Source organism: Echiichthys vipera (assembly GCF_963691815.1).
Source record: "Echiichthys vipera genome assembly, chromosome: 10".
Lineage (NCBI taxonomy): Eukaryota > Metazoa > Chordata > Actinopteri > Perciformes > Trachinidae > Echiichthys > Echiichthys vipera.
Genome location: NC_139835.1, coordinates 23866203 through 23887027, shown reverse-complemented (window position 1 = coordinate 23887027; position 20825 = coordinate 23866203). Strand labels below are relative to the sequence as shown.

The window sequence follows — 20825 nt, the reverse complement described above, 5'->3', positions numbered from 1 at the left end:
AATAGAGAGCAGAGAGGGAGGGAGTGAAGAGAATTAGTCCTCAAGCACTTTTCCCTCCGCCCCCTATTCTTCCACTCTTTATTAGGAATGATTTACTTTCTCAGTGAAAGGATATAAAAGCTCAAGTATAGCGGCGTAATTATCGCAGAGTGAAAATTTAAAGGTTTGACTCACAATGTCCTCAAGTCATCGAGCAGACTGCCAGACGATAAGAGTGACTGTGTTCAACACTCGGCATCCAATTGCTTGTGTTTTATGGGCTTTGCCAAGGAAGAGCACACAAACAGCACTCGGCTCTGCAAGTCTGTAAACATGATGGACTGTGGCAAACTACTAGGGCTTGTGTTTACCTTGGCAGAGCCTGGCCCTGGCATGTTGGTAGCATCATCTTAATTACTGTTTACATGTAAATATTAAATTATACAAACAACCCCACAGAATGTCTCCAAAAGTACAGAAATACATATTCAGGGTCAACCTTATCTGTCTGCAACAGTTGCCGCTGCTAAGATACGAATTGTTTTGAATCGCAAATTTTCTGCATTGTACATAATCTTCATAATTGTTTAATGCTGTTGTCCAAGGGCATTCGGGTAAATATGTTCCCATAATCTGCATAATAGCAGATGCTCAGATATGTAAAACGCACCTTGTGTTCCCAGGGAGGAAGAACATAAAAAAAAAAGAAGGTTATTGTTCAGAACACTTTTATCAGGAATAAAGACTGTGATCATTAATGTCTCCAGTCAAGACCGAGAGTTGATCGTTCTGATTACAGACCTGTTTTCCTGACAGTCCAGGGCAGCACATATAGTAGAGCACTGGTGCCTACTGTGCATCTCTGGTATGGCTGAGTAAAGCACTTGTTCATTTGCAGTGAAGGGTAACATGAAACAGGCCTCAGCCTTCTGATGGACAGGGAGATTTCACCTTCGCCAGTGAATGATAATGCATTATTAAATTTGCCTCTCTGCTCACTAGATACACTTAGCTGACCACAGCATATTTATCTCCCCATCCGAGGCTCACGTCTTGGCAGGAGAAAGCATTCTGTCACTTTTGAGGCATTTCAAAGATTAAAAAGAACCTCTCTCTTTTCAACGTCCCTAAAAGCATCCCCCCTTTTCAGTGAAATGTGATTAGCAGGAGATGGTGTCACGCAATGGAACATTCATGAGGGGGAGAACAAATATCCAAATGAACTCCCATGTCCTCGAGGAATAGCCCCTCTCTGCACCATCAGCAATCTCTCTCACATGGGCTGGAGAAATTTGATTGATCCTCTATTGAATTATTTTTTTGCACTCTTTCATTTCAACAGGACGCACTGACAAGTTGTTTGATCATAAAGCATTATTGTCTGCCAAGTCACATTTCAGGGTTGTGATGGCTAATGATCTTGCCTCCTGACTTAAGGAAAGTCAGGTAGTCAGCATGTGTTTGAAGCTTGCAATGCCAAGGACATCAGGAGGACTGAACAAAACACTATGCATTAAAGTCAGAAAGATGAAGAGAACAAGCTTACACCGAACATATCGAACTTTTAATGATACTGTACGGAGATACCATCAATGTCAGTGAAATATTTACGGCACAAAAAGAGCACGCAACTGATGCTGAAACTTTTGCCTGACCCAAAGTCCCCCAACTTCCTTTTTATCATTGCAAGTGCTTATGCAAAGGAGGAGCAGAACAAAGACTACAAAGGCTAGAAATCACTTTTTTTTTGCCTTTCTCATCTTTTTATAAAAAAAATATACCCCCCTCTCGACATGAGCCCATCAGTGTCCACAGGTCCTTGCCTGAAGCAGCTGTATGTAATAGACTGTGGCACCGCTACCTGCTCCACTTCATCATTCAGACTGTAAACTGGGACTGCAGACACCAGCCACTGGACACCTAGGTAGCATCCTGACAAAGGAAAGGCGTGGCAAATCAGCTTTGTCCATTGTGGTCACACTGGCGCTCAATGCATCAACGATTGCCCGGTTGATAGCAGGTATGAAAGGATGCACCTCTCGGTGACATAACACACCCCAAGCATCCATTTGTGCTTGGGAGGAAATTATGAGTGCATCTCCTGTTGTGTCAACAAGGATATATAACGTTTACCAGGGAAGAGCCAATATCACATTACCAGTGAATCACCCGCTTTTAAAATATGGTTTACAGAATCAGTTTACATACTGTAGTTGCCTCTGCCTCTCCTGTCAGGCATTTTAGCTCTGCGTAAAAGAGATGTGGCATGTTTAACTGCAGTGGGAGGGCTGAGGTAAAGTGCTGAAATTTGTTGTTGGCAAAATGCTTAAACTGCCACATGGTATTTACAGAAAACTCTTATACTTCGATGTACATACATATGGCTTGTGTTTCAAACACCTTCTCCCCGAGGAAATAAAATGATGTCAAGTGTTTGAAGTCCAAAGTGAGTTTACAGCCAAAGGCTTCCGTACCTTTCAAATTTCCCCCTTGTTTGTCAGCTACCTGCTGTTTCACGAGACAGAGGCTTGTCGGAAGCGATCGCCACAGACTTTCTGTTTGAAGCAATTCAATTAGTCACATGTGAGATAACACTTAGCTTTCTACTAGCCTTTTTTCTCCCGCATCATCTAATCTCCCCTTTTTTTCTAAGGGAAAATTTGGACAAAAAATAATCAAGTTCAAACAACAGCCCAAAAAAACTACCATCTGGTTACTCTGCACTGGGTGACACAACTTTGGAAATGGTCTTTTTTAGACGACAACAAACAGCCTTTGTCCTTCATCAGCAGAGATGACATGAAAAAGATGAGACATGTTCATAGGATATGAGTGATGTGACATTATAGTGGCTGTCTCTGAGGTGTCTGGCTATTTAAAGCACTGCATCCTTCCTCTGCGCTCACTGTGCTCTCCTCTAAGAGTGCATTGCAAGAGATTAATTTAATGCTCTGCCAGGATCATAAAGATCAAACAAGTGGAGAGATATCATTAAACCATTGGAATGTTATCTCATTTATCTAAACAAACTGATGCGATGAACAAGCCTAATTAAAAAGCTCACTATAAACAAAGCTTCGGATGGCGAGGCCTCACCCCTCTTTAACAATGGAACACATTTATTTTATTAATCTAATGCATCATGTATCATATCATTACAGTTCAATATATCTATCATTAATTTTATTCCCTTCACTTAAAGCTTTTATTGGAATTACTTTGGTTATTAGTTTGTTCTAATGTATTGGTTACCTCTGAATCTGGCTGCTACAATCTCTCTTATCTCGCTGCATAAACCTGTGCATGTTATTCAAATTGCCTCATTTATTATGATAGCTTCCTCATGTAAATTGTGCTGACTGCTCGCCCTTGCACAGTCCTCATTAGACTAATGAAAACCTTCAAACGAAAAAACTAAACAACCTGCCAAATAAAGGTCTGGGGTTATTATGAAAATTACAACTGTGGGAGCCGGGAGAAGCTCTCTTCATTAATTCATGCTCAGCAAATTGGTAACTAATTTAGTTGCACTCCTCTGCATTAATGGGTTATTTTATAAAAATGTTTTCCACAGCCCGAGACCTCTGGTGCACACACTGGAGAGCTCAGAATCCTAATCAAGTCCAGTGACATATTAGGAATTGACAATCTCAAAGATAATGCAGCGCGTGTTTGTGAGTAGATGTGTGTGGGTCAACTAGCTAGAATTGGCGTGCATTGCTGGGTCATTTGCTTTCTTCTCTAATATTGCTAAGACATCACACTCAATTTGTGTTGATTATCGGAGTATGGAGGAGGCTCTTCAGTGAAAAAGTACAATTTCTAATACATGCAGTTAATTTAGTATGTGTGTAGTATGTAGAATTTTTCTTCTTTCTATTTCCACTGCTGTTTGCGCACACACACACACACACACACACACACACACACACACACACACACACACACACACACACACACACACACACACACACACAGGCACAGACAGTTAGACAGTTTGTGACCCATAAATTCAGCTCATGATCCTGCTAATTATTACTATTCACTGCTTCACACCCTGTGAGTGAAGGTCTAACACTGATCTTCACGTCAGCCCAGCCAATAGGGAACATACAGCTCAATGATTTCCATAGTGGTTTTAATATCATTATCAGCCTCACCCCACCCTGAATCACCCAGTACAGCACAGCACAGCCTGCCCCTGCTCTGCTAAAAAACCAACAGAGAATACTAAAATCTATTATTTGCTTCATTTTGTATTTAATCTGCCATGCTTAGTAGATTTCTATCTTGTGTCTTTTCTTTTTTTTCTACAAGGCAAAACGCTAATGAAATAATGCCAGCAATTAATAACAAAAACATTTATTCTGGACAATGTGGGGTTCAGCATTCTGAATGTTTCTCCTCATGTTCAGTTAATGAGGTTTATAGGAAATAGCACGTCAGCAAGTCTACTGTTATACAAAGGGCTTATTATTTCCCATATTTGTGGTAAAATATTAGTATTCATTTTGTACATACAAAACGTGTAAAAATCATATATTTTTTTAAAAGATCTGTGATGAAAAAATCTGGAAATCTGACTTTACGAAACCTAGGGCTAACACTCAGTAGTGACACGTTTTTTGTAAATATTTAAGGCAACACAGAGCAGCTCTTTTCTTTTTTTATTAACACATTTTCTTACCTGTCCACATCTGTTTACTGTTATGAACTGTGCAACCAACAATGCCTTATTACAGCAGAGGACATTGGTGCATGGGGACATGAAACTGGAGTGAAATTTAGTTGAAAGTTATTTGAGCATTTTTTAAATAAAAAAAAGATTTTTTTTGCATTTTTTTCTGTTGATTTTTATTGTAAGATGTCATTAAACAGCATCATAGCATGTGTTATATGAAGACTAACGTGTTGTAAATGTAAAGCATCTACAGCAGCTTACCACAGTCACAATGTCCAAAAACAAAGATAGCTACAACAAAGAAAAAGTATGTGACTTTTTATCAAAACATTTATACATGTTACCTCTTCTTAACTGCATTTTTGATTTGTGGTCTTTAACAAAATACACATTAACCTATAAAGAAAACTTAGGTTAATTAACTGGGTAGCTCAGGAGTATTGTTACAGTGATGCACTCTATCACTGGGGTAAATTGGAAGCAAGAAGAATATAGAAGGTGATTACAAATAATTACAAGTGTGTCATCAATATTCAAAGTCTTAAAATACCTTAGCCAATTTGGGCTCGTATTCTCACTATAAGCTCATTGGATTCTCCTGCCTCTGCTTTTTTTTTGTGATCTTAACTTAAACTGGAAATAAATTGTAAACATTGTGAAATATAAAAAAAATTGCAAACTACTGAAATTGTGACTAAATGGTTTGAGCCTTTGTCTTTCTCATCAGACTTAATTCTCAGAATAACAACTTATATTATAGGCTACTTAAATGGAGCCGGTCCAGTGGAGCGCAAATGTAGTTTTGCATAACATCTGTCATTTTCATACATTGTGAACACTGAATAGAAGGAACTAAAAGCTAATTATAAGTCCTTAACTTATATTGTGAGGCATAGAGCGGGCATAGTGGAAATCCTCCACAGCATACAGTGTATCATGTAGACTACACCACTTTCTTTTAAATGAAACCTGGCTCACCTTTGTCAGTGTGCATCCTTTTTACTTCATGGCTCATGTCGTGGGCCAGGTCTCCCTCTTTAGGCCCAGGTGGAATGTTGGGGGACAGGCCTAGCAAGGCGTGGTTCATGGACAAGCCATTATTGTGTATCGCTGAAGAGAGGACGACAAAACAGGGGTGGCATGAGGAACATTGCTAACAAGACGTATTTCTAGTCCGTCTTAAAAAATTGGATAAAACAAAAAACAATCTGCACGGCACTTTCGCTTTTTTCTTCACCATTTATCTGTGTGACAAACGTACGTATCCTGTCTGAGGAGCTTTCTGTGTGGGCTGGGGAGCTGGACACACTGCTGCTGCGGTGAGACGATGGGTGACTGCCTGGCCTCCTGTGGTCTTCTAAGGAAGGAGCAGGGGAGGGACTGTCCGGCAGCCGTTCCTGAAACCCCAGCAGCACCAGAAACACACACCCAAAAATAAATATCCAATGTAGACTAAAACACTACAGCACAGGAAGGAGGGGAGTTGTGTTTAACCATTTCATATGATAACATTATTGCTTTCAGTTTTAAAATTTACCTTTATAACAGAGGTGACCATTCTGGAGGGCAGACTCTGGCCCTGTGCTGCGGCGGCCATGTTTGCAATGGTGCTGAGGTGGTTCATCTGGCTCATCGCCATGGTGACAGAGGCAGGGGGCAGGCTGACTGGGATCAGGGGGTGTGGCATCATCATGAAGGGGAGTTCCAGGCCTGAGACACATAAAGAGGTCGTTGGTTACTCAATGATGCATATTATGAGTGAGGTATCCACGGGGGAAACTTCTGAGGCTCTGACTGAAAACTCAAAACCTGCTGCTGTTAATTCAGCAATCAGTAATTCCCACCACTGAGATACCCTTTAAAATTGGTGTCCAATAACACTAAAGCTTTACACCGCCATCCATTAGGAAAAAAAATGGAACAATCCAAATTAATCGCTTCTCGGGTATCTTTCCATGTTAACATAATACACATAAATGTTTTACAACATATGTTAATAATAGATACTACTGCAATAATAATAAAGAAAACGGGGATGATAACTATATACACAGTCATTCAAAGACCAAAGTTTACACAGCAATAAAGATGCATCAATTATTCTATGATGAATAAAAAGTGCACATTATGGAAATTGTCTCAATATTTACATATAAAAAAATATCTCTGTAAAAACAAAGGCAATCTTGAAACCCATTACCCAAATGACTAGTTAAATGTGCTAATGACAAACAAGTACCATCAGACCACAGTATGGCAATGGCTTCAGGCTAATTATAGCAGCCTATATTCCAGACCAGAGAGAGAGAGAGAGAGAGAGAGAGAGAGAGAGAGAGAGAGAGAGAGAGAGAGAGAGAGAGAGAGAGAGATAGAAGAAAAGAGCAAGACCAAAAGAGTAAAGACACTTTCAGCTCGCACAATAATGGGATTTTCATTTCTTTCTTTTTTTTTTTATAGGCACACAAATTATTCCATTACAACATCAGAGATGTCTTACAAATGTTTTAAATTATTCAATTGCTGTCTGGCAATAGACGCCTAATTGGGAAAATTGAAGACATTAGTAGTCCGAAAATGTAAAGAATGTCTTATAAAGATACCATAGGGGGTTAGTAGTTAGTCAAACTGTGGCCCTGCACTGTGCTTCTGAATGGCTTAATGAAAACAAGCCAACTTTCAAAGGACATGAGCGCAGACAGAAGGTCAAAGCTAGGTGTCTGTACCCCCCCCCAACCACAACACCCCCTTCCTCCCCCTCCGCTCTATGGGGACTTTGAACTGGAAGGATCAAAAGTGACTGGGAACAGTTTGGTCTCATTCCTCTGCCACTCAGATGCTTTTCCTCAAATACTTTAAAGAAAACCTCATACACACTATTGGATCTGATTGAGCCTCTCTGTTGATTTTTCACTCCTTTTTTGTCTCTTTTTCTTGGCAGCCCGGTTCAAGGTAAAAAAAAGAATTAGAAAAAACTGTGTGAAAGAAAAGAGGGAAAAGAAGATACTGCACTACAGAAGGCTGATCCACAAAACAACTCCACTCTTCTTTTCTAACAAAACATCAGTAGCCAAAGGGCAAGGAGATCTGCATGGCGACGCCTCCAAAGAGAAGGACACTGGTTGAAAATGAAAGGACATGAAAAGTACTCCTCTCTGTCATTCCCCTTCTTCTAAAAGAAGCATTGATTTCCATAAGAAAGATGGCATGCAGTTTCTCAGTGGCGAGTATTCCCAAACAATATAAAGCAGTGGAGATTAAAGAAAGGCGGAAGCCAAGCAGCACCTTGTATCAGCACCTCTGCTGTAGCTCAGACTGAATCAATTACCACTCAGCAGGCTAAGCTCAATTAAAAAAACACCACAGAGGGCCTGATTGCGGGGGTACTTACTGTAGGACAACATGGGGAGGTTTGGGCTACCTATCAGCCTTTCAAGGCCACTCAAGGGCCAGAGTGAAGAGACTTATTCTGCCTTTGAGGTGGATACATTACATCCATTCAGTCAAACACAGCTACATGCAAAAAGACACAAGTAGCCACCTTTCATCACCAAATCAACAATTCAGTAAACTGACAAAAAGGAGGAGACTCATCTAAAAATAAAGCAAGACTACTGTTAATCACATTCTTCTTGTATCTTTGCTATACGTTGTACTTGATGGTATATACATTTGTGTGATATATCCCCACCTGACAGACAGCCTGGTGGGGAAACACTGGAACTCTGTTCTCTCTAAGTGGTATTAGTTTCGCTCTCAGTGCCTGTCCAGCCCCTTTCATGTCACCCCATCCTAAAGCGGTGTTTCTCCCATAAAGGCCCATTCAGGCAACTGTAGGGGAATGTGCCACAGTCCAATGAGGGTCCACAAAATCCCTTTATTTCTCGCTGAAAGGAGCCAGGTGAGAAGGATATTGGTTTATTCATGGAAACTGGCATTTTTTGCAAGACTTTAAGTGTTTTCTTTCTTTTATTCATATGCAATTCCCTACTATTTGCCAGGTTTATTCATGCTAAATCAAAGCAACTGCAGTACACAGGCCTGAACGATTTTGAACTTGGTACTTCTAATAAGCAAGGATTTTGGGGTATTTCTTCTCCAAAAACAGAATCAACAAACATTAGTCTGACTCATTAATCACCTAGATATTATGGAGATATTCCAGTGGGCAAACCGTTAGAAACATATTGTCAGTTTGTGTTTATCTCTGTATGAGAAGTTCAGACCTGAGAGGTAAATTCCCACAAGCCCCCCTCTCTCCTGAAGGGCATAAACAATGCATTTGGAGTAATTTACCTGAAGTAAGCCTGAGGGACCTGCAAAGGTGAACTCCTATTTACCATCATTAAAACTACAAATCACTTAATACCAATATAAACAGCTCAGCTATTATGCTGTGCAGTGCTCGGGAGTTCACGCATGGATAAGCAAAGATCTGAATCACAGAGGATGTATTGAATGAATTAAAACAGCCCTTGGTAACAGCATGATTAAAAAGCTGTTACATCGGAACCAAAACGCACGACTGACGGTAGGTCCGACACTTAAAAGCATCACACCCAAAAAAGATTGAATGTTGAATGCTTTAAAATGATTAAAAAGAGAGCAGTAATTTATTTTGATGACAGAAATGATAACCTGCAGTGATTTGTGCAGCCGTTAATCTTCATCTAAACAGGACTTCAGCCTTTCATGACGCCTAACCCTTTGGAGGAAAATAAGAAAAAAAGAACTAAGCCATTGTCACTGAAAATGGTACGGAGGTAGCAGCCAGCCCCTTACCCTTAACTCTGTTGTGGACAGATTTCCCCTGACAAAAATTAAACTAGCTCCTACTTGGCACTTTATTATCTCTTCAACTGAATGATTTATTGTTTGTGGAGCGAAATAACCAAAGAGCGGGGGAAGATTACATTTCCAGCCAAAGCTCAGACCTGATCTCGTTTTTTACTCCCTCTGTCCAGGAAAAAAAGCTCCCGACAAACAATAATGTCAGCTGTAATTGATCGGAGGTCGCCGGCTGGGCCTGCAGTAAAAGCGCACTATTTAAGCGACAATCGGCCCCGCGCTCTTCAGACGCTGGCTAATGAAGCTGTCTGTCTTGGCTATTTACCTTCTCTTAAATGGAAGGGGAGAGATGTACTGTAAGAGACAGGGCTGGAGAGGATCTGCCTCTCGCTCCTGTGAAATAGGACCTGCACATGCCTCAGGAATGTATAATTGGTTGGCGCAGCCAAAGCTGGGGATCCGGTGCTAATTAAATGACTTGTTTAAAGCCTATCTGTCTTTGTTTGGGAGGCTCTGGGCTTCAGAACAATACATTGTAAATGCTGTTGTCAAACAAACATTCCTGGTTATCCTTTGATTTGAACCGAACAAGACAAAGGGCTGATTTGCTCACTGCTAAGCCTTTGCTTTTCATCGTGTTGAGACATTTTTTTTCTCTTCTGATCTGTCAAACTGAACAGGACCATTCCAGTCAAGCAGCTAAATGAACTGACTGACTGCACAATGCATATGCAGTCCGCCGCTGCAAAACAATCTCAGTTTCCCTCCTAATTGCGCTTGTAAAATGCCCCCATGTCGTGTATGCATTTCTCCAACAAAGGTGAGACGGCGGTACACACATGGAGAGTCTTTGTTGTGGTCGTATCAAGGATTTGCACACCAGTCCCAAAAGGAAATGAAGGGCTCGTGAAAAAGTGTCTGTCATGCGGCAAGACATTTAGAGGTCTCTCCATAGCACTAATCAGCTATTCATCTTTACTATAACTATTAATCTCTTCCAAAATCAGAAGCCCTGCCATGTGAGATGGAGGGAGCCTTATAGCCGTTAGATCAAACATAAGGCCCAGCCTCCATAAATATGTTGTCTGGCATCGTGGTGCCACTTTACACAACACAAGCGCATGCTTACATATGGACAGAAACACAACTGCTCACACACACATACACACACATACATACACACACACACACACACACACACACATGCAAACAAGAAAAAACAGACACACACAGATGGCAGGTTCAGTCAAGGCTGGTGAGTCCTGTTTCTCATTAAAATGGGGGGAGAGAGGAAGGTATTGAGCTTTGATGTAGCCACCCACAGCCCCACAGTGTCATTGAATGAAACTTTGAAGCCTTTTGTGTTTACGCAGTTAATGTTGATAATAAAGCAAACATCTTGCCTTTGTTAAATACATGCTGTAGACTCACTTACAGTATGTGCACAAACACGAGCAAGCATGCAGATGGACATATAAAAAGAATACATCTCGCGGCAACAAGGGGGAGGTAAACAACATGAAAACATACTGCTCCACAATCAGACAATGACGCCATATAGATAACTGCATAGGTATGTTACACACATGGAGCCAGCCAAACATAAAAAACATATGCAAACAACGGCCTTAACATTCCAAGAGCCACGATGATTGGACACATTTCAAGCTAATTCACATCAACAAACAAAATGTGTTTTGCATACCAGGATAAAGAGATTTACTTTCCAATGATTCAGGTGGGCGAAGATTTCCTGCCAAGATGCCTAATGCAATGTAAGAGTAACCATGATAAGAAAACATTTCTGGTTTGATGAGGTAACATAATTGCTTTTCTACCCAAACCACTGGAGTGTAACATGTGGTAGAAATTATCAAGGAGACAGACAGAGGTGTTTGTCCTTTAAGTGTATAAAATCTAAAGCAGGCAACTTTTATAGGATAATTCCAATCCTCGGCTCTAATGGCATGCATTCCTTATGAAAATTGAAAGATCAATCATCTCTGTGACAGATCTGTTGTGCAAAAAGTTCTTCCCATCTTTGAAGAGAAAATGCTAAACACGTCTCACCATCTCCCCACCCGCACTAGCCCCTGTTTTAGCTGTCTATTTGTCTCTTTGCTGAAAATGTTAATGAACAGGGCAATAATCAAGCCATATGCTTGCATGTGGCAAATCTCATTACAGTAAATGACCTTTTCCAACCAATGCCAACATCCTTGTGCTTGATAACGCAGAGAGTATAGTGTGGGGGGGGGGGACAATGGTGGGTTTAGTTAACGCAATCATGCACATGGCTGAGGGTGGCCAGGACAGCCAGGCCTTCAGGACACATTAGCCAACACTGTTCACTTCTCTAATTTGGGCCGGAACCAAGCTCACTTTACATTTGTCACACATCACTCTTGATAAATACGCAACATCGGCACGAGAGCACCAACATCTGATCACTGACAATAAGCCGTGGCACAGAAAGTGCTGTGAGCAAAAGAGGAGAGCAGAAGGAGAGGAGAGATATTACTAGCAGCTGTTACTACTGCGGGTGCAATATATTCAAGCCCAATCAATAAAGCTCCTACAGACAGTGACACCCAAGCAGACAGAGGAATCATTTTCATCTGATACTTAGCAAAGGCTCCCCTTTTAAAAAGATTGCTTTCAGTCAATGACAACCAGTTGTCATTTGACTAAGGCTCCTGAAATGAAATATATTGACGAGCGTTATCAATCACGTCCCACTCGGCCGTCATATCCCTTTGGTGGAAGAGGGGTGGGGATCGGTTTGCATGTGGTCATCTGATCATCTGTTTTAATTACAAAATTAGCATCACTACCTCCTGTGCTCTCACTTCCTCCATTACAATCACCTCCTGAGAGAAAATCAGTAATGCAGTGTATAGTTTACAATAGTGCTAATGAGTTCAAGGTGAACCGACTGTAACATAATTTTTATGACTGCAGTCCAAAAAAACGTGGTTAGTGCATAGATGAAATAAAGAATAACATTGTGTTGAGGTTATTTCAATTATTTTTGTTTGAATGAGCATTTTGTTGGGGATTCTAAACACAACTTTTAAAGCAACTACCTTCCTCTGTTTGTTCACACCTGAAGGACATGCTGAGATTGTTAAATTCCTTAACATTGTTTGAACTTGCTCCACGCTCACCCTCTTTATCTTGGTCCCAGAGGAGAGGCTGTGTGATGGTGAAGATGTCTGGCCTCAGAGCGTCTGATAGCTCTATTTGGATGAGGGTTCCCATATAATAATTGAGAAGAAACACCTTTTGGTTCAGGCAACCAACAGAGTGCTTTGGTGGAACAGAACCAAATATTTCTATCAAAAAAAAAATGCTCTTTGATTCTCCCTCTGATTACAGCGTACTCAGGCAATGGAACATTTTTACAGGGTAATCACAGTAAAAGAGTAATTTTGCTGTTTTCATCATCGTACTGTCATCACTGTGATTGTGTACACAGTAATAATATTACACTATGCTAATGTTTCCTCTTAGACATAATCATAGTGAAATAAGAGCAAATTACATCCAGGCTCTAATGCTGCACCATCTTAGCTGTGTATGTGAAAACTGCACCTCATTCTATGCAATTACACACCCTGCATATTTCACATTACTCCAACCTGCGAAAGCTCATCATCACTGAAAGGTTGTATGTCATTTATTACACATATCACATTTACACCAAGTGACATTGTCTTTTCAAATTGTGTTGATCTCTTCACTTTCAAAGGTCAGCCCCTTCCCTGGCTAAATTCAACCTGACAGAGAATAGTGAGGAGGGGACAGCCGAACGCATGCATCACCCCCACATCAAAGCGCTCCAAATTAATCTATCCAATTAATGAAGAATGAGGCCTAATGTTGATGAGGGATGACAACTCGACTGGTCAGTTGTTTTTTATAGCTCTGCCCCTGCTATTGTGAACTAACCACAAGAGACAATCAAACAAATATCTCCACCACACAAGGTTTGTCTAGCGTGTTGTCTCTTTCCGTGTGTCTATTCCTCTCTTACAACACCGCAACTCTGCTGCCACTCAAAGATGATAGAACTTGATATGGATCATTACGGAAATAATGTTTAATCAATCCCCTCTGTTATTGTAATCTATTTCTGCAGTTGTCTGCATTTGTGTATTTTGTAGCAACATCAGTGTGCTTCACAATTTCCCAATCATGCATATTCAAGTATTACGCTGATGCTTAACAGGCGACGCAACTGGAATTAGAACGAGGACATTAGACTTCATTAAAAAGAGAAATGATTATCAGGTTTATCTTTTGAAATGTCTATTAAAATGTGTGTGTCGTTCTTCACTTATCTGTCACCTGGGTCCCATGAGCCTGGCAGACTAATAGAGAGATGGTGAGGGCCAAAGCCCAAGAGAGAGACAGAGACCCATCAAGCTCTTTACTCAGGCTGGAAGGCTGTCTGTCTGCTCTGCCACTCTCTGTCTAGCTCAGTGTGTCTGATTCAGTTAATACCACTACTCCCCATTTCCACAACACTTGCAGCTTAAACACACCCTATTTTGTCCAGTGCAACCTTGATACCAGAGTAAAGACATTCAAAACAAACCACATTGTAATTGCATAAATCTGACAAGACAATAATCTGTCGCAGTGAAGAGGTGTTGTGATATGTTCGTGAAATGAATTCTATTCAGCCTATGGCTACAATCTAGTCTCTCTCAAGAGCTTCGGCTGACAAAGGCTCCCACAAGAGAGCTAGAGAGGAAGATGGATGAAGTTGCCCCTAGACACTCATATCAGGTCAGTATGTGCTTTATCCCCTAATGGTTAAGGTTAGGATTGAGTAGGGGCTGATACTAGATCTGAGCCTTAGGGCCATTGTTCCGTGTAGAAGAGCAGGAAGTAGCCACCATCCTCCATCATGGCCCACATTTAACTACACTGGGCCACCAGCACTAGTACAGCTAGCAGGTTGGAGCGTGCAGCAAGCTAGTTGGATGTGTCCTTCCACCCAGAGAGCTTTATTATTAGAAAGGACATAAACAGACTAATTAAATCGCAGCAGTGGAGCTGGGCTGACAGCTGGCGCAGAGAGTGTGACCAAACAGATCCCTATCAAAGTGCACGAGCAGTGTCTCTATATGTGTCCTGCTTTTCTGTGCAGGACTGTCTGTTTCTGCTGACACGCCTGCATGTTCTGTATACATACGTGTGTGGCTGCTAATTTTACCCATTTTAGACTTGTGTTTATTTTATAATTGATGACTATCATTTTTTCCACCGTAATTTCGTCCATACACACTGTCATCTTAATGTCTTATTTATCTGTCGAGAACAGAGCACATTGACTCACTGATATGATCCAAAATGGTACAAATGCTATCCAGCAGAGCAGTAAACACTCCAGTAATTAGTGCATGGTCTCCAGGCTGACTCCACTCAGCTCTGCGGCATGGCCAAGCACGGACCCCATATAGAGAGGAGCCTAGTTATGCATTGATCTTAGAAAATTAAGGCTAACTGCCCCAGATTGCAGTGTCTTGATGTACCTTCTGGATGAGCAATGTACTATACTTGTATTATTTGTAGAGTAAACAGGATGATTTGGACTCGCTGTGCTTTAAAATGAATACATCTTGAATAATTAATGATGCCTCCTTAAAGCGTTGTTATCTGTGTGACCGCAAACGTAAAACCACTGATGATGAGAAAATATGGTTTTAACAAGTCAATAATGGTGAGTGCAACAAGAACAGCCTAATCAATGAGGCTGCAACGTTTGCAAACAAGGACTTGAATTATAACGCCGATAATTGATCTCTTCCATTTTTTCCTCTCTCCTTCGTGTGATGTCATTGTTTATTGATTGCTTCCTGCCAGGGAGGGATGATGGGAAGTTTCAGAGTTGTTTTTTTTCTATGACTTTTGCCTCCCCCAAACCCATCCCCTTCCCCTCCACCTTTCCCTCCCTCCCCATCACCCCCCTTCTCCATTTGAAATTTGCAAGCTGTAGCACCAGCTTAACCAAAAAGGATTAAGTCCCATACCCAACTGAGAACACAGATAATGCTCAGTAATTGGTAAAAAATGAAGATGAATGGGACAGCTAGATAAGGACCAATTAGCTGCTGGGAGTGTACAGCTGTGGTCTCCTCACAGAACGCTCTCAGGGGCCAAGGCCCCCTCTTTCTCTCTCACGCGAGCATGCACGCATGTGCACGCACACGCACACACATAAACATGCATTCACACACGCAAACATACGTAAGTGTGAGGGTGGGGCTTGCAGAAATTAGCCTGATGACCCTGGGAAGAGAGAATGATGCTTTCCCATCATCTCACCCAGAACCTCTTCTCTCAACTCTCAGTCAGGCAACACTCCAGGTACCTGTCACCAGCCGTCCAGCTTCAGCCTACCATGTGGCTCCACACTCCTGGTTGGGCGCAGACAGCCTGGACTGAAGCCACAGATGTGAGACAAAGGGCTTTCAGCTTTTGATAGTGATCAAAGTGATAGAATGTAACCACTTATACAGCTTAGTTATGGTGTTACAGGTTTAGGATTAATTAAAAATGTACATTCAAAACTGAAAGCAGTGGCTGTGTCTTCTCCTTTCACTGTCGGCGGGTTATTTGGTCGGCATGTCGTGGCATCATCTGGCTGATGACAGTGGAATTCCCATATCTAATTACAAACAGGATTTCAGCTCCATTAGAGTTGTGTAGTGAGGAGTCAGATGAGTGGCAGGGCAGCACCCAGTGGCCAAACAGAGACAGAGGGCGAAAGTCGGAGATGTAAAAGAAAAAAAAAATGAGACAGAGAAAAGAAGACAAGGGTGAATGCTGCCTTATCTTTTCTTCCCATTCCTTTTTTGTGGGTCTAAGAAACACTTTATTTTCCTTCCACGGCTGAAAAAAGCAATTCCTTCTCTTGAAATTGGCAGGTGTTTGTTAGCGGGCAGCTGACAATATTTTCTCTCCCAGTAATGAAGGTTGTGGCTGGGGTCAATGCACTGGGAGGGAATGGCGGGCTGTTTATCCCCCTAAAGGCCCAGCGCCACACGTGTTTTGCTTGGTCTGTGATCTGTAATTGTGGCATTTCCTGAGAGGCGCAGGAACAATCCACATTGTGCTTTGAGAGGGCTCCCTCTGCCCAACTAAAGGGTGTGAGGGAATAATCAAAGAAAGGCCCCCACACACACACACACACACACACACACACACACACACACCCCTCCCTACACACACACATGCCTCTCATTCTATTTCTCTTTATATTTTTATGTTTCTCCATCATCATGTCTCTTACTCATTATTTTTTTTTATTTCTCTCCCTCATATACTCCGACAAACACATTTATCCCGGCCCCCACCCCCCACTCAGGATGTTTGGTTATTTTGGCTGAGCGTTGAACTGGCTGTTTTTTCCTTATAATTAATAACATTGATGCAAACAGGAAGGTCTAATTGTGATGAATATTTAATGTGAGGGGGAAATATTAGTCTGTTCAATTTACATCAACACAAAGACAGCGACAGGCAATCCACCTCTACAAACAGAACAGAGTGTCCTTCACTGGCTGGCTCTGTTGTGCTTTGCTTTAAGGCTTGTTCCCCACACAGATCTGCTTCACACAAACACTGAGATGAGGCACCTGTATTTTTGCCGGAGGAGGTTTTTTTTTTCCAATGGGTTTATGTAGGAGCTCTGTCTGATTAAATGGATCTATGTCCTTAGTGGTATTATCAGAAGCATACTCTTTATCATATCAATTCCGATCATGGTTAGCAACATAATTTGTGTAAGTAAACACATCCGTTTGAGTGAGTCTTAAGTTAAGCTGAGTGATTATAAAATTCCAGTCCATTTCCTCAGAGCAGCTGTGGTCTGAGAAAAACAGCATGAAGTCATACCCTAGTCAGCACTGTGAACAGAACAACAGTCAGTCCAGTCCCAACAAAGCTGCAGCCAAATATTTCCCTCTCTGCCCACTCCATGCTATATCAGTCAAGTGATTTATATGTTTGGATTGCAATTGGATAATGGTTGGACATATTAGGCGTTCACACTCGAAAGCGGTTTGTGAAAGCAGGCCAGAGTGAGACACTTTTGGGGTTAATCTGTAATCCCGCTGTCTTGTAAATCAGTACTTCCTTGAGAAATTACAACATGCTTTTATCAAAAATAAACATGCAAGTGGAAGCCTGGGGCTAGTTGAAGAAATCAGCGTGCTGCTAGCTGTGTTTCATGGCCCTGCGGTGCCGAGCAGGCCATATTTCTCCGGCGTATTATCAGGATGACTCCTGCTGGCCACCCTGTCACAGGAGAGTGCTTGATATAAACAAGAGATTGCTGCGACACCCAGTAATCAATATTAGGATGGTTTCAGTACCAAACATCATTTGTCTCGGCGACCATTTCTTTGACCAAACGAAGCATTAATTCAAATCATAAATCTGAGCTGATTTAAATCCGAGGAGAGTGAGGGAGAGAGAGAGGCCCCTGTCTGACTGCCTGCCCCTAATGATTTATTTTCTACATTTCTGCGAGCGAGAGATTTGTCCATACTCACTGACAGGTCACCTTCAAACGCCAGTGGCAGACTGTTCATCACCATGCAGACGAGCATCTCATCGCTGCGAGTAAATATTAAAGGAAAAGAATCCAATTGATTGTGGATGGGGCCGAGAGGCGTCACTGCCATATATTTCACTCAGAGAGCTAATGCTGTGGCCCATGCACCCACACCTAGAGCTGCTCCCCCTTCCCAGAATTATGATTCTACCGGGAGCCCGTGTGGCTGGCTGTGGGCTCAAGGTTACAATTTAAATTGTAAAAAGATAAAACAGTTTCTTATTAGCTCCATTGCCGTAGCCTTGCTGTTGGTACTCACATTTATCTTTATTTCCGTGACCTCGTAGGCTCGTATTCTTTTTTTTTTACATACTCCATTCTCTAGGAGTGATGACCTCACACTTTATGAATTTTGCATTGTTAAATCTGCTTAGAAACACATCCTGTTTTCATCTCGCACACCATAAGCTCTGTGGTGTCAAGAATTACTGATGAAATGTATTCAGGAGTGGAGCCATTTATTACTGTAAGTGAATCAAAATCTCCATTTAGCAACCAAAGCTACAGGGATTACATTTGGTTTATAATTTGGAATGGGCTCATGAATCCGCACTAACATACATTATCATTCTCTTTAATACACTAAGTGGTTCTGTGTGATATTAGGAAAATCCTTCCGCATTTTCGGGCTAATAATTAATTGAAATGGCACATTGTGAAAAACCAATGCTCTTGCAGCAATTCAATTAGCCTTGTTAAAAGCTGATAGCTTTGGGAAACTGTGTTCACAGTTTCACTTAGCTATTAACCATGTGTTTTTTTAATCCTTCAACACAAACACTTCCAAAGAAAACAAGACTTACCTCACCATGGTGGGTATTCACAGTGCATACAAACCCAACAAAAACAATATTTCTCCATTTTATTAAAAGACAGCTGCAAAGTGGAGACAGTCATGCAATTCTTTGGGTTTGTAAGGGATTATTCACTACCTCTGGGGTTTTTGGTTTTGGTCCTGTATATTTATTTGGCTTTTTGTTGAGCAGAATATCATCTACTTAAAAGATTTCAATTCAATTTGAAAGAATAGATTTGAGAGTTAAGGTACACGGGATACGCTTTTGGTTGTGTTCTAGAGAACTAGCGTGACCATGTTGCAATTCATAAAACACTTTTTCAGCTTAAACACAGTGTCACCATTTTAAATTTGAGCAGCTTTTCCCATAGTCCCCAAAGTTGGAATATTAAACATTTGCATGAGCCGTGAAAGAAAAGTTATTTGTCAGTTTTATGATACGCTTGTACCATCTTTCAATAATTGGTTGCCAATTTTTTACAAATGGCCTCATTAATAAAAACTGCCTGGACCCTCCAACACATGGACTGCAACCAAATATAGATGACAGGCAAGCACATTTACTCCTTGCGAGCCATCCTGCCATTTTTGGTGTTATTCTGTCTATACTGTAGGTGGTGCTAACAAAACTTGATTGTTTTAAATGGTCCAAACTCAGTTTAAAAAAAAAAATTACGACAGGATTTAAGATTTCTTAAAAGTTATTGCTGCCCCGGGGCGGCTGGTGGCACAGTGGTCAGAGCTGTGGCCCCATGTAAAGAGGCTGAAGGTCCCTGAAGCAGCGGCTGCAAGTTCGAGTCTGAACTGCGGCCCTTTTCTGTATGTCTCCCCCTCTTTCTCACCCCATTTCCTGTCTGTCCTATATAATAAAGGCTTGAAAACTGCCCAAAAAAAATTGATTGCTGCCCAACAGTCACTCTGCATTACTTTAAATGTAGGTTGATGCAGATTTGTATCCATTATTTAAATAGCATACTGATGATTTGTGGTGATAAGTCTTAATGTGTGTGTTTGTGTCTGTGCAGTGACGTAAAATAGTTTAGAACGAGTATTTGTCTTTTGTTTTTGTGAGTGCAAATGTGTTTTTTGACAGTGTGTGTGAAGGGCATCCTCACCGACGCTGGAGCTGAGGTCTCCATTCTCAACGTCGACCCCATGGTGGTTGGCGTTGCCGTGGTAGCCGCTCATCGCCTCCAGCTTGATCTTCTTGACCTTCATGGCCTCTGCGATGGCTGCGTTGGCAGCTGCTGCCGCTGCTGCTGTCAGACCTGGAGAGAAGAGGCAGAAGAGACAGAGCGCTTACAGGCCACTACATGTCCACTGGGGCTGAGCCACTGCACCTGCAAAACCTTTCAGAAACCTGCCCTGGTGAGAAAAAAAAAACTAAGAAAAAGGACTTTTGAAATAATAAACCAATGAATAATTGTATACACTATGGGGAATAAGCGCCTATGAGATCACAGCTTCGTTTTTCATCTTCTGACAGGGGATATCTTCACAGCAGGTTATCATGCTGATGGGATGGATACGTGTGTATGGCAGCATTTGATTTTTAAGAATGTTTCAAAGACTCTGGTATTCCTTGCCATATATTGATGTATTTATACCTTGATGGGGACAGACACAGTCAAGATAATAGTGTATGATGCAAGCATTGTACAACTCATAATACACAAAGTACATTTCGGCTTCAGGGAGATAAAAAGTGAGACAAAGTGAGACAGCTTCAACATGTGAACAAATACAGAGAGAACTGTGTCTCAAAATATTTTTTTATCAAGGGCATTTCAATGATACCTTTTAATGTATTCAACACATCTAATCGCCCTGAATAATGCCTAACATTGGTATTCAAAGTCTCTCATAATAACACAGCTCTTTTGAGAGTCAAGGCCAGTCATCAAGCAGAATGGAAAATTATAAACAATGTATCAAGGATTCATGTTTTTTTTTCT

The 20825-nt window shown here is 41.4% G+C and overlaps 1 protein-coding gene across 1 annotated transcript in view; it reads right to left on the bottom strand.

The window, feature by feature from the left end:
* The window catches only part of dachd (dachshund d), a 113118-nt gene that overhangs the window by 16859 nt on the left and 75434 nt on the right, over window positions 1-20825 (bottom strand). The window contains exons 4-7 of the mRNA XM_083921861.1: window positions 19986-20138; window positions 6198-6370; window positions 5922-6057; window positions 5639-5770 (exon numbers count right to left, since the gene is read on the bottom strand). Coding sequence (XP_083777987.1) covers window positions 5639-5770; window positions 5922-6057; window positions 6198-6370; window positions 19986-20138 — 594 coding nt within the window. The remainder of the gene's footprint in view (window positions 1-5638; window positions 5771-5921; window positions 6058-6197; window positions 6371-19985; window positions 20139-20825) is intronic.